Source organism: Athene cunicularia, assembly GCF_003259725.1.
Source record: "Athene cunicularia isolate RWA chromosome 12 unlocalized genomic scaffold, athCun1 chr12_part1, whole genome shotgun sequence".
Classification (NCBI taxonomy): Eukaryota; Metazoa; Chordata; class Aves; order Strigiformes; family Strigidae; genus Athene; species Athene cunicularia.
This window is the reverse complement of record NW_020799116.1, coordinates 5,201,530-5,215,391: the sequence shown is the minus strand read 5'-3', so window position 1 is coordinate 5,215,391 and position 13,862 is coordinate 5,201,530. Positions and strand designations below refer to the sequence as shown.

The 13,862-nt window shown below is 47.0% G+C and overlaps 1 protein-coding gene across 17 annotated transcripts in view; it reads left to right on the top strand.

Moving 5' to 3' along the window:
• The window catches only part of CADPS (calcium dependent secretion activator), a 177,996-nt gene extending 165,028 nt beyond the window's left edge, over positions 1-12,968 (top strand). For 16 of the 17 annotated variants that reach the window (XM_026857209.1, XM_026857204.1, XM_026857202.1 and 13 more), the window contains 2 exons: positions 9,782-9,886; positions 11,633-12,968. In XM_026857209.1, the coding sequence (XP_026713010.1) occupies positions 9,782-9,886; positions 11,633-11,812 (285 nt within the window). In that variant the 3' untranslated portion in view covers positions 11,813-12,968. The remainder of the gene's footprint in view (positions 1-9,781; positions 9,887-11,632) is intronic. The other variant, XM_026857205.1, reaches the window with a different exon arrangement.
• The last annotated feature ends 894 nt before the right edge of the window (positions 12,969-13,862 follow it).

The following is a 13,862-nucleotide window of genomic DNA, read 5'->3' as shown; positions in this document are numbered from 1 at the left end:
GACTACAACTATCTTGTCTCAAATACACCCTTTAATGCCTGCATGCCTGCTCATTCAGCCCCAGTAGACAACCTGGCTCCTCTTAGAGCCATGATTAGGGTCCAAACACTTGAACATCTTTCTAACTGGAGGTTAATAGCTTCAGCTACAACCAACACGATTTTCTTCCAATTTTCAAATAGAAGTAGATATCCTCCAAAGTTAAAATTACTAAAAAAATTAATAGGAAGAGATACTGACTTGAATCTGCAAGTCAACTCCAAAAAATATTCAAGTTAAAGAAAGTTTGTCAAAATATGCTTCTTGATCAATCAACAAACCTCATGCCATATTGAAACGGTAAAGTGAGCCTCATGTAGCCAATGTCCCCCCAACAAAAAAAAAACCAACCAAACAAAAATACCAAAAAACCCCAAAACAAACAAACAAAAAAACCCCAAACCATTTTGATTGATATAATTCGGTGATGCCATTTGCATCCTAGACAGATGATGAGTCGCTCTGGCTAGCAGCTTAACCCTATTAGGCAACTCTGGGACCGTGACTTTATTCAATAATAATACAAATTATTTTAATAGCGAGCCCCTTTGACTTTGTAACTTCCTCGTAGAGCTACATTGTCAATGTGAATGAAATTTCATAGTCAAGGAATATAAAATAGAGTAAAAGGCATCCAGAAAACACAGCCCTGGGGTGAATATTGAAGAATACACTGTGTGTACTTGGAGCGATAGCATTACAGCGATACCAAAAATCCCCAGAAAAAAAGCGTGCAGCCGTTTATTTCAGTAATCGCTCAGTGCGAGTGTGACCTGGGAGACTCCAGACAGATTCACGAGGCTTCGATAGAATGAAGTCGTCAATTTTATTTTGAAAAATAAGACCCTGGGGTTTCAGAGGATTTTTATTAAATTGTTAGCACTTTACTAGATCTCTAGCATTTAATGTAGAGTTTAATAGAGAGGTTTAATTCGGAAAATGAGGGTCAGGGTGCCTCTTGTGAGGACTGCTTGCCCAGGCGTAGGCAGAGCCCTGCCAAGCACAGCTGATGGAGGATTTATTTGCTTGTAGGGGTGAGGTGCAAGTGTAGAGTCCAGAGTTTGGCAAAGAGTTCGTGTATCCCAAACACTTCTGATTTGTGCTCTCTGTTCTGAACATACCAACCCGAAGACTCTGCAAAGAAGTTAAATTAGCACACTGCAATCTGCTACCAAAACTTAAATTTATTTTCTGGAAGATACTTTCAAAGTCTGTGAACTGGGAGGGGGTGTGTGTGTGTGTGTGAGAAATTACCTTGCTAATAGCAAACCGAGGGCTGCCCGTAGCCCTCTGGCTGCTTTGCTGTTGTGTGCTCCGAGGAGCTACACCAAAAGACCTACTTTTGATGTCGACTTTTGCGGACCTAACGAGAGTGTACACACTTAGTTATGTGCAATAGAAAAGCTACCTAATGATCGGACAGTGTTGTTTTCTGGCATGCGGCAGCGTAGCAGGATGATAACTATTTATTTACTCTTTGAGGATAATGTTCTGTTATTTTCTAGTCTTTGGCAATAGCAAGAGAGCATCTGATATATACAATATTGGTGTGTATCCAATTGTTTGTGAACATCCCAAGTTTTGAAACATGATTGTGAGAGAGGAATATAAGCTTAAGCTTGAAAGGCTAAAAAGCAGAAAGCCCCACACGTAAATGCTATTATGCACTTAATGAGGCAGGGTTTAAAAAAAAAAAAAAAATCAGCCACACAAGTTGGTTTTATCAAAGAAAATGTATAAATAACAACCAGTGATTCAAACTGCCTCACAAAGGGAAAAGCAGGGACGGGAAGCTAGCACTTCACTTGTGGCATTCAGATAATAGTATTTACTACACTAATCTTTTGGGCTTAGCAATTGACAATCAATATATTATTATCAACAAGCGTTAACGCAAACAAAAAGCTTCCATTTCTTTTTTAACCGTGTTTCCCTAAGTCCCTTAAATTTAATTAAAACCGGACAGGTCTCCCTCTAGTACAAATTAGAGTTAAAATCATATTAAATATTTGTTCTATGGGAAAACAAAAGTGTCAGCTTGTGCTACCGGGTTTGGCTGCTTCTTTTTTTCTACTTTTTTTTTTTTACACACAGAGGGGAAAAAAAACCTACCAGCTACTCAAAGTTAAAATAAAGTCTCTCTCCCTCCCTCCCCGTCTCCCAAGACTACTGTCTATAACATGTTGTTCCTTATAGAAAGTGGGATATGGTGGCATTTGCTTGATTAACTTGCTCGACAAAAGTGACAGCTGCTGTGGGTGCATGTAGCTAAGCTGCACAGCGCAGTTCCGCCTTTGTACATCTGTCAGCAAAAAAGGAGGAATAAAGAGTGAAAAGAGACAAATTGGTCCCAAAAGGCAATCCATTCAACTCAGGAGGTTTGCTCTATTCAAGCACTCGCTGGGAATCTCAAGTGCTAGGTAGCTTATTCAATTTCATTCATTCTTTAGAATGAGCCCACAAGTGTTTAATTTCTTATTCTGTTGAATAAAAAGGGGGGAGCTTTTTTTTTTTTATTGGAAGCATTAATTGTAAGACTAGCTGATCAATGCCTGTGATATTAACTCATTGCTTATTTTCTGGTTAGCTGTGTGCTCTTAGATCCGCAGCAGCTAAACTTCGTTTCTGTAACGTGGGCAATGTCACACCAATTTCTCTGCTTCTGGTAAACCCAGACACTCACAGAGATGCAATAGTCAGTCCCCTGAGCCTTGGCCCCTGCCAGCCTGGGGGAACGGGCCAAATCCTTGACAGGTGTAAATCAAAAGAGTCACTGGGTTATTACTGATGCCACCCGTGGCCACGGCCAGGACACGGCCGAGCCAGATGCTCTTTGCCTGTGGGGATGAGCCCCTGACCCCGCTGCAGGTTTGGCCCCTTGCCCCAGAGGTTTTGTAGCTCCAAATGCTGATCTGCCTTTGGATGCCTCTCCTGGGCCCCTGGTAAATGGCAGGGGACGGGGAGCCTGCAAGCAGGGCACTGTGGAGTGATACCCAGCACGGAGGATGGGTTTTGTTGCATAGTGGGAAGAAAAGTTGATGAACACGTGGGATGGGGATTGCTGCGTGGGCAGGTCTCTACTTGCCGTCCAGAAAACGTATGTTTGCAGGGGAGAAATGTGCCTTTTCCTTCTTCATCGTATGGCAGGAGACCTGTCCCCGTCTCCTCATCGGCGCTGGGGACCAGAGCTATGTGTGTGCGTGAGGGACTGTGGCTCTTCACCCGCCTTGGCTGCGCCACGACCTCCTCTGGGCCCTCCACCATCTTAACTCAGAGTTTCAGAGACACTTGTGTCACCCAGGCCCTGTCCCTGCTCTTCCCCCGCTCTCCCGGCTGTGGGTCAGCCTGGGGGACAGCATGGCTTTTTCTTCAACGAGACAAAACCCAGGTTTCCAAAACACAGCCTGAGAAATAGCTGGGGCTCAGCGCTGGCAGCCCAGCCGAGACCTCGCCAGTGCTGTCTGGGAGCAGGGCAAGAGGCACACGTGGTCCCATCACGCTCTCACCCGCAGCCAGCGTCCCGGCTGAGCTGGCTTTTGGAGGGGGCTCTCAAACTGGCCTCACGTACGCTGCCATGGACGTTCAGGCTGGCTGGGAACACCTCTCCTTCTTTATGAAAGGGAAGAGTAGGCAGCTGCATTGGCCGTGAGGCTCGATGCTCCACGCTTACTGTCTTTACCAAGTTTTTGTCGTTGCAATGACTGCCTGGGATCAACAGCGACAGAAACACTGAGGGCAGGTGGAGAGGAACACTTTGGTGGCCACAGAAGATTGGAGAGACAAGAATGGTCCGTCGAGCAGCCCGGGCTTCGTGGTACAAACCGGGCTGCGTGCGCGCACAGGGCACGGCGGCAGCAAGGGCAGGAGCACGCTCCCTCGGGCAGGAGGGCTTCACCAGAAGAGCTCCCGCTCCCATTGACCGAGCGAGTCTTCACGCCACGCTGGCAGCTGTGTGCCTGGAGCTGGTCCCCGCAAAGCACGGCCCTGAGCTGCGTGTCTGCATCCCCACCTTCCCCGCGGAGACGACACCTGCCAGGGGGAGGTGGCTGCCGTGAACGCGTGTGACAACGCCGAATACCGAATTTGATCTCAGAGCCGCCCCGGACGGGGCTGGACACGGCTCTGTCGGCTGTCACGTACTGTCAGCAGTTGTAAATCAGCACAGCCCCGCTGTGCTTTCCACCAGCTGAGCTTCTGGCCCATTGGACGGGGATGCAAACACCAGATACAAAGAGTCGGTAATTTTTTTATTCTTTTTTTTTTTTTTTCCTGGCTGCTCGAGTCTCTTTGAGAGAGGGCTGTTGTCTGAGAGCAGGTTCAGTTTTCAGTCAGCCCGTTCCTCTCTCCCTTCCCACCTCTGTGGTCCCCTCACCCCGTGCTGGCTCGGGGATGCTGTGGAGGCAGCTGCCTGACATCCAGTCCCTCACCTTTGAAACACCTTGAATTCAAGGCTTCATTTCAAAGCTGCCTTTCAGTATTTCAAAACAGGTCCGTGTCCTGGACAAAGAGAGGGAGCCAGCCGGCGTTTGGAGCCTCCTTGTGCAGTGTGTGTCACAGTTTTAAATAGATTTGCCCTGCTTGGATTGGTTCTGGTTGGAAAGCGAGTACTGAAATGAGAGGTCATAGGGGAGAGTTACTATGGTAATTGAGTAGTATCACCAGTAGTTTTGCTCTTATGAGCATTAAAGCACATAATAATAGACAAACAACAGTGGTTAAAGCAAGCAGGTAGGATTACTATGTTCTTTTGTCGGAAGTATATAATGTCTTGTAGTCAGTTTTAAAGACTTCTCAACCCCCAAATCCACCCAGCAGTCACCTGCTGAGTAATTTTGTATGCCTAATCTCTAGCCCTTAACTACAAGCTTTCTGCTAATTTGAGGCAAATGGGTATTTTTGACACTAAATAGGGCAGTAAAGAATCCCTGACCTAGAAAAACTCCATTCCAAGGCACTGAGAGCAGAAAAATATTCTTTCAGCATCCTTGTGAGACCTTTGGAATGACATAAAATAGCTTTGACTAAACTGTGCTACAGCCTTCGATTAATGGTTTGCAGAAACTTGCTGAACATCCCTACTACAACTTCCCCCATAAAACTTGTCACTTCAGATTGCCATCAGCCACCACAACAATAATCATTTCATGCCTATTGCTAATTGCAAGCACAGCTGAGGCTCAGCGGGGTGCTCTTGCACAGTCCCAGGCCTTTATACCAGCCTCAATCTGTTGTATGGCACTTGTTCACACACAAAAAAACTACCAGTAAAGGCAGAAAGAGGCAGAGTCACAGGTTCCTTGTAATCCCTCTGCTACCCTGCTGACAACCCAGCCCTATAAGCATTCCTGGTTTTGTCCCGCTCTTTACAAAAGCTGAAGTGACCTTAAGCTACTAGTATGTAAGCTTTTGAATGAAGAATACAGCTCCTTCAGGTGCCTTAAGAAGCAGTGTTGCATCTGGCTTACAAGATTCTGTTTGCAGCACCCCTGGGGTGAGCTGTGGCTTCCTGTAACATGTAAAATATGAGTGTGAACTCAAGGTTCATGGCAAGGAACAGGAGGTCATGCTTCCATTCAACTCACACCAAAGAAGACGGGGGTTTGCAGATGTTCCTGGGTATGTGTAATGACACCACCTCCCGGAAAGCGCAGGAACCCAGCACAGGGCTTTTTTTTTTTTTTTTTTGTGTTACTTGCAGATTTATTCATATCAATTTTTGCAATTTATGTATTCAGAGACAAACTTGCTATTTCAGCAACTTATTGATCATGCTTGTGCATTCAAAAAAAAAAAAAAAAAAAAGGCAGGGGGAGGTGGGGGATGAGGCAGCTTATTGCTTGTGCTGGTTGGGGGGGTTGCATGGGCAGCCGTGGAGGCCCACCCCTTGTCCTGTTCCAGCTCCTCTAATGCCTGTCCAGGAGCATCCCGCCAGCCCATGGCCCACCTTACCTACTCAGTCAAGCACCCAGCAATGAGGGTCGCTGTGAAAGACAGAAGGGGAACGAGAAAACTAACCTGAAAGAGGGATTAAATTCCTGGCTGTGCAAATACAGTAGCTACTTGCTGTTACTGGGCTCTGACAGCACCCAAAGAGCATCTCTTTGCCTCCCCTCTGTTGTTAGCCAGGCCACACCGTGCAGCAGGCAGCGGGGGCCGTGGCATGCCTCCGTGGGGGCCCTGGTCCCTTCCCCGCTGACATCCCTGTGGATGTGCGGCATCCACCAGGATGCAGCCCCCACAGCCATCCCACACCCTGTGCCCCCAAACTGCGTGTAAGTTGTCCCCTGAGGGATGGGCAGGGATGCCAGCTAGCATCGGTAGTGTGTGTGTGCAGCAGCAATTTATATGTGGCGTTGAGGTCCATGGCCATGGGAGCATCAATGAGGACTACTCGTTCTTTACAACCAGGTGTGAGAAGTTTTTAGAAAATGCATTTATACTAGTTACTTCGGTGTGCCCGCGCCACAGCATAGCTGGCACCGGGGCTCCAGAAATGTGCCTGAAATGTGTTGCAGCCCCATGACAAGGCCCCAGAGTTCAGTGCTGGGGCTGTGCCCTCTGCACCTTGTGTATGGGGAGAAGCCACAAGGCTGGAGCGGGAGCCCCGAGGAACCCAGCACACACCCCGCTGCCCTTCGGGGCATGGCAGACCCACCCAGGGAGATGGAGGAGGCTGGTGTCCTGGCAGGACCACACTGTGCTCTTTTGTCTGAAATGATCACGTTTCCGTTTCAGAGCATTTGGCTTTGTTGTTGTTTTTTTAATAATATAATCATATGCAAATGTTATCTTCTTTGGTAGGTTAGTCATGAATCAGAGGGCTTGTGCGTCTTATAGCACATCAACACTAGTGATAGCTAAAGGGAACATTTAATTTATGGGCTAACTTATTTTTATGAATATGCAGGGCTTAAATTCAGCAGTTGGTGTGTGCTCTATGAAGTGACGTGACGGTTTTGTGTATCAAGATCAATGAATTAGACTTTGTCTTTTTCTCATAAAGCAGAAAGTCTTTGGAGTAACTTAGCTTTGAGAAAGAGAGCTCCTTTCATGTGGCTGAGCCATACGCCTGGCTGAGCCCTTGTCAGCCTGTGCTCAAGAGGAGAGGGGTACGATTCGGATCCTGCTTAGAGGAGTCTGCATCTCCCCAGAATCCAGCGTGTTGGAGTGCCTACCAGAAAACACACCAAAAAAATGTTTCATTTTGCTTAATCTGAAGGTCTCACAGCAGCAAAATCACCTTTCTAAAACCTCCGGGCAGAGGTTGTAATTTCTGTTTCAGATCCATACAGCCGTGTAGGTGTGCGGCCACAGGACAGACGGAAAGGGCAGGACCTGTCCCTGCCAGGGACTTCTCGTCTCCTTTAGAGGTGACATAAACTCCCAGCAGATCCTTTTGTGGAAGACGAGAGGCAGCAGTGGAAGGGAGAGGCTGTGCGTATGTAACATACGGTCGCTTTGTTCCTCTGTGGGTTTTGATTTAAAGAGGTGGTGGAAGGAAGCGTTGGGTGACCTGGGCATCTGTGTCGCAGCGCAGCCCTGGGTCACAGCTAATGTCACCCAAAAGCATGACTCATTTAAGCATGCTGGTTGCAGAAAAGGAACACTGTAACCAGCAATGATTTCTCTCTGTTTGCCCCATGTAGGCCACCAGCATTACAAATGAACCCAGGCAGATTCCACAGTGACCGACTGCAGCTGCTTTGTGCTGCCCCTCCAGCCTGGCCGCTGCCTGTCCTGGGTCATTGTCCCAGCACCCACAGGTGCTCTCTGGGGATATCCAGGGATGCTCTAACCTCTCAGACTAGTCTGAGATTGGAAGGTATAAAGACCCACCAGACCTTCACATCTGCCATGCTGGTCGGGCCTATACCAGCTAACCAGGCTGCTTCACTCACAATTCAACCCCAATCTGACGTCAGGACCCCAAGTGACAGCAAACGGTGTCTGAGCTTGACTTCTGCTATGAAGAGAGCTCCTGCTTGCCTGTCTCTGTTAGATTTGAGCTCTTGGCTCTTGTCAGGTCTCTGTCCTGGAGTTGAAGGGCCAGCAGGAAACTGCCACAAGTTGCACAAGGTGTAAGCATGGAGCAAGAGATCACCACATCCTATTTCTTGGGTGACTCTTCCACCCCTTTATTGCCTCCATTTTATTAAAAGATGGTGTAGAAATAGTACAGGAAGGTCTTCACTGAAGTGAGGGGGAAAACCCTTCCCCATGCAGCATGACTAAACTCTGCTCCTGGTGGAGGGTAGCAGCTCCCAAGTGCATTATCTTACGGCTTGATACCGTGTGTTGAGCCCACAGTGCTGTGGTGCTGGGCTGGTTTAGCTTGGACTCATTTGTTTGTTTCAGTGAGCCCTGTGCCAGCTTGTGGGTGCTCCAGGACACCAGTGTCGGGGGGCCCGATGCTGCCAGCTAATCCCTGCCCAGGGTCAGCTTATGGTGGTGGAGCCGCACGTCCAGCAGCACCATCCACACGCGGCTCACAGCAGGCGCTGGCCTCTTGGCCAGTGTTGCAGGGTGGAGGCTTAGCAAGTCACTGGCCTCAGTTTGGCCATTACAGAATATTCAGTTGTCTCCATTCCCCCGCTGCGCTGGCAGCTGCGGCAGCCAGGGAAGAGGACGTGTTTCTGTGTCAGAGACCCCCACCCGAAGGTGACACCCACCTTAGACTGACGCGAGGTTTTAGGCTAGTTGGGAAGGAGCTGCATTTCAGACTAACCTGGATGGTGCTCGATCTAGGATTTTTATAAACTGGTCCAGTGTTTCGTCTTTTAACTGGTTCTAGATTTAATTGCAGCTGGTCTGAAGTACAGATTTTTGCTCTGTGTGTGTGTAAGCGATAGCAAGAGAAGGGTGTGACTGTGCATACGCAGACCACTTTGTAATCAACCGTTGTACTGAGCGCCGGGGGGGGGAGGTTGTCATTCCTCCCTGCCACAGCCCCTGCTTTTCCTTCTCTCGAGGGCTCGCTGCTCGCCTGGGTGGCGTCAGACGTGCAGTGCCAGCCCTGCGTGAGCGGGGCGCTGATCCACAGCCCACCGGAGACGTCCTGCACCGCAGGGCCGGCAGGCTGCTGCCACACAGCTGCAAGTCATTTTCACAGACAAGCAGCAAAATTTCAGCCCCTGGAAGGGCCCTGTGAGTTCAGCAGCTTGAAACAAGCTCATTTGTTTGCTGCTTTTCCATCTTTCATCATGGTGAGGGTGAAACCAAAGCCTTTCCCATGCAGCCTGGGCTGTAGGTGCTTACAGCAGCATCCTCACCTGCAGCCAAACCTTTCCCCGCACCAGCCTCCCCTGTGGAACCAGACTCACCCCATGGCTGGTTTTGTTTGAATTTCAAGATGGTAAGTAGCTTGAGTGTGGGTCTGACACACTTAAAGGCAGGACTGTGCTCTCACAGGGTGGGGGAACGGGTTAAAGAATGGATTGGGCCAAACGCACACCACTGCTGGCAAGTCCCGTCAGTGGCAAAACCAGATGACAGAAACGGTGTGGCTGCTGGTCCTTATCCCTCCTAACAAGTTTGTTGTTATTATTAAAATTTAGCAGCTCATGCATGGAAATTCAGTGTCAAAGAAGGTGCCTGCGTCCCCCTCTAGGTCTGTTACGCCCCACGAACAGGCTGGCTGGTGGGAAAGGTTGGTGCTGACTGGGTGCTGGGGGCAGCCTGTGTTACTCTGGGCGCAGCACGCAGCCCTAACGTGGTTGCTGGAGAAGTCCTGTCTCTCTTGCAGCAATGGTACACCAGCTCGATGAATGTTGTCTGCACCTGGCTGACAGACCGCATGGACCTACAGCTTCACATTTACCAACTGAAAACTCTCATTAGGATAGTAAAGGTAATCATCCGACGCGCTTTCAATCCCATCTCGTTGTTGGAAGGAGCATGTGTGTCTATGCCTGCATGTGTGCGGCGTGTTCTCTTAGGCAAACTGTCGCCAGCAAAAAAATTAAGCCATTCATTGAAATTCTTAAAAATTAAGATATTGGTGTGTAGCGTATGTAGCAAAGGATAAACAGCAACTTGCAATGCATATAGATGCAAAATACAGGTGTGCAAATGAGAACAAAGAAACTGCTTGCATGAAAAAAGGGAAACTCTGCTGCTGTTTGACCCTACCTGCACAGTAAGAGCACCAAAACTAGCCTTTTTGTGGACAAACCTGTTGATCACACCAATGAACTCCAGTGTTAAAATGGGTTAAATCAAACCAAAAGTTTTTAACACTGTTTTACTAGAAACATTTTAACCCAGCTATGGCTTGCATCGTTGGAATGCAAATGAGGATTGTTCTCATAGTTAATTGAAGTTGTTTCTTTTACAATGGGTGTATATAATCAACTCTAAGAGATCACAAAGGTGAGATAACATACCCTGAAAGTAACATTTTTTTTTCCTTGAGTGCACGTGTATGTGTATATGTGTGTGTGCATGTGCGTGCCTTGGACTAATGATAATTATTTCAGTGTGAAATCACAGTGGTTTACATGAAATAATAAGATCACAGAAGGGGGTAAATATATTTTTGATCATTTTAGGTTCTATCTAATGCTTTTTGGTCTAGTATTTTATAATGTTTATGGTCTTGTGTGCAGTGAACACATTGAAGGCATGAATAAATTAAAACTGAAATGTATTAAATGTGCTTTTCATAACTGAAAACAACAGGCACAGACAAATTATTTCTACTTGTCAGCTAGCTGAGGAAAGCTTTCTTCCTTGTGCTTTATTTATACCAATATTACATTCAGAAGCAGCTACAACAAATCCAAGGACTTTCTGAAATAGCAGAACAGTAAATAGTTTCCACACAGAGCACAGAGCTGAATTTAAGTGAACTACGAGGCCAGAGTTTTATCTCACGGAGTTGAGAAGTTTTTAAACATAAATTAAAGTGAGAGATATTAATTGTAATAACAAGGGAAATATAGCTAACCATGAAAATACAACTCCGGGTTCAGAATTAGGTGAAGAAAGAGACATTTAAGAAACACATGCTGTGTGCTTATGTTTATACATCAACAGTTTTTTCCGGTATCCTGGACTTAGTTTATTTAATCCCAATACTGTAGGTAGGATTGTTTAATACGGAGCATTCCGGGAACGCGTAATCACGTCTGCGGTTACGGGCGATGAGCGTTCTGCTGTGTGAAGAAAAATAACTGACATTACAGGCAGGATGAATGTATCCAGAGACAAGGGACGTTAGTTGGAGCACGTTGCTTCCATGTCTTGTTAGACCCCAGCCTACCGTACGCGAAGCTCCCCCGAGCATCCCGCACGCAGCCGCCCTGCGAAGGCAGGGATGGAGTCGCTGAGCCCGAATCTGTTGCCCAAGGCACCCTAAAGGGACCTCTGCCACGGCAGAGCGGCTGAGACACCCCCCCTTCGGCCTCTGCGCTACTCGGGGCCATGCAAAACATCCCCGGGGCTGGGATTTCCCTGGCACCCCCGGCTCTTCCATTGGTGGCCCCAAACCCCGGGCGCGGGGGCACGGGCTGAATCCCGTGGCGAAGCGGGGAGCCGGTGTCGGCCCTGACCTCTGTGCTGTCTCCTCCTTCCTCCGTGCCTCCCCCTGCTTTAGAAAACGTACCGGGATTTCCGATTGCAAGGCGTGCTGGACTCCACCTTAAACAGCAAAACCTACGAGACCATCCGGAACCGGCTGACAGTAGAGGAGGCCACGGCGTCGGTCAGCGAGGGCGGAGGGCTCCAGGGGATCACCATGAAGGACAGCGATGAGGAGGATGAAGAGGATGACTAGGGAGGCTGGCCCGGAGGACCAGCTGGGGGTCACCTGGTATCCGTGCATGTACCTCGTCTGTAACTCAGTTAGCCACATTAGGAATTTTTATGTCAGCTCTAAATGCCCATGAGAAGTTTACCAATACAAATGCCATGTTAGCTGTGTGGTAATAAGATTAGCACCTCTCTTTGATTCATCGGTTTCCTAATTTCATATCTATATGTTCATAAGCAATATGGAGCACCATTGTTTAATACTGTTAATGGAAAAACTACATAGAAAACATGCTAGGTGTGTCCCTGTTATAATTAAAGTTTAAACAATGCTTCATTAATGTACTGTATATACATTGATGGTAAATTGTTGTGAAGATGAGTGAATCGAGTCCTTTCATTTCTTTGTTTCTCTTCTGTGGATGCCAACTGCTTAAAATTAATAAAAACCAGCTTTGTTTTTAAAAGAAAAACGAGGCAATTACAAATGATTTTTTTTTTGTTCTCTCTGTTCATTTAAAAACCAGAAAACAAACAAACCCAGACAGCCGTTTGAATCATTCTGCATCCTTGTTAATGTACCAGGTTCTTCCCTTCAATATGCAGTTAACTCCATAGAGGCTACATCCCAAAGGATTAGTCATTCTAATTGCCACACCAGATTAATCCTATCATTATGGATATATCATGCCACATTACAAGTCCAAAGCGGTTGTTTTATGTTGACGTTTGCTCCTCTATGTGTTACATTTTTGTTTAAATTTCAAATAACCGTGTATGTACAAAGACAACTTTATTTACAATCTTAGACTATACAAATGTGTTTATAACTAATAATATATTGAATATTTATTTCAGTAGATTGTAACCATAATTTACAATTCCTCTGTTTCACAATGGTTTTTATATATGTCATGTACATTGCATTTTGACCAGTAACTGCATGTCCATCAGTACCCCTTTCCAGAGCTTTTACTTTCTGTGTAAAATAGTGATCCATCTTGCTTTTTTTGCCTTATACAAGCCGACAGTTGTAAAAGTGTGAGAACTGTGGCTTCTCAATAAATAACTATTCAGATGTCCTAAGAATAAATTATGGAGTCTTTTTATGTCTGCCTTAGAAAAAAAAAAAAAAAAAAAAAAAAAAAAAAAAAACAGAATAAAGGCATTTTCTTTTCTCATGGCTGTTTTTACAGTTTATTAATCAAGAAGATGGTTTCCTGATTTGTTCCCCAAGGTCAGGGTGGGACCAGACTGTCCATTCCCCGGGTACAAGGGCATTTCTGCTATCACTTTCACAGTTGTTTCCACTCTACATCTTACAATTTGTCTCTGGACATCTAATTGATGGTCTGCCCTGGTACAGCCCCTGTTGTTACACGGTCGTCAGCCTTGCCCATCACTTACATTCTACCATGAGGACTCAGTTTGTATTTTAATATCTCCCAAAGCAGCCGGTTGCTGCAGCCTGCAGGGCACTTACAAACACGTGGCACAGAGCAAACCCCTACCTGAAATTAAAAAAGCAGGCTGGTTTGCTGGAAAGCATGTTAGATGGGGAGTTTTCCTGAGAGGTTTTGCAGTCGCTCCCTCCCAGCAGCCAGTCCAAACCAAAAATGACCGCTGCTAGCCCGGGTTTCAGCCATTTGAGAGTGAAGCAGAAAAGCTGATGGCCTTCACCCCCAAGCACAGCAACCTGTTGCCACCCTGGGGAAAGAGAACAAATGTTCACCATTCGTAAATAAAAGATGGGCAAATGTTGGAAAAATGTCCTGCCTAGATGAACCTTCCTGATGTGATAAACTATTAAACTAAACCATCTTCCAGTGCCCAAGAGCCACGAGACACTCCCTGGACATATGGGAGGAGGAGGAGATCTCCGGGAAGAGCCTGTGAAGGGGGTGGTGGGTCCCAAATGGGGCTGGGCTATGGAGCCAGGAGCACATTCATCTGCAGTGATGGATTTTGGGGTCCCTTCCGTCTGTGGCAGAGTTTAGCACCTGGCTCTGGAGGTGCTCTGAAGCCCCAGCTTGATGGCCATACCCTACACATTCAACACCCTCCTACCCGTGGTG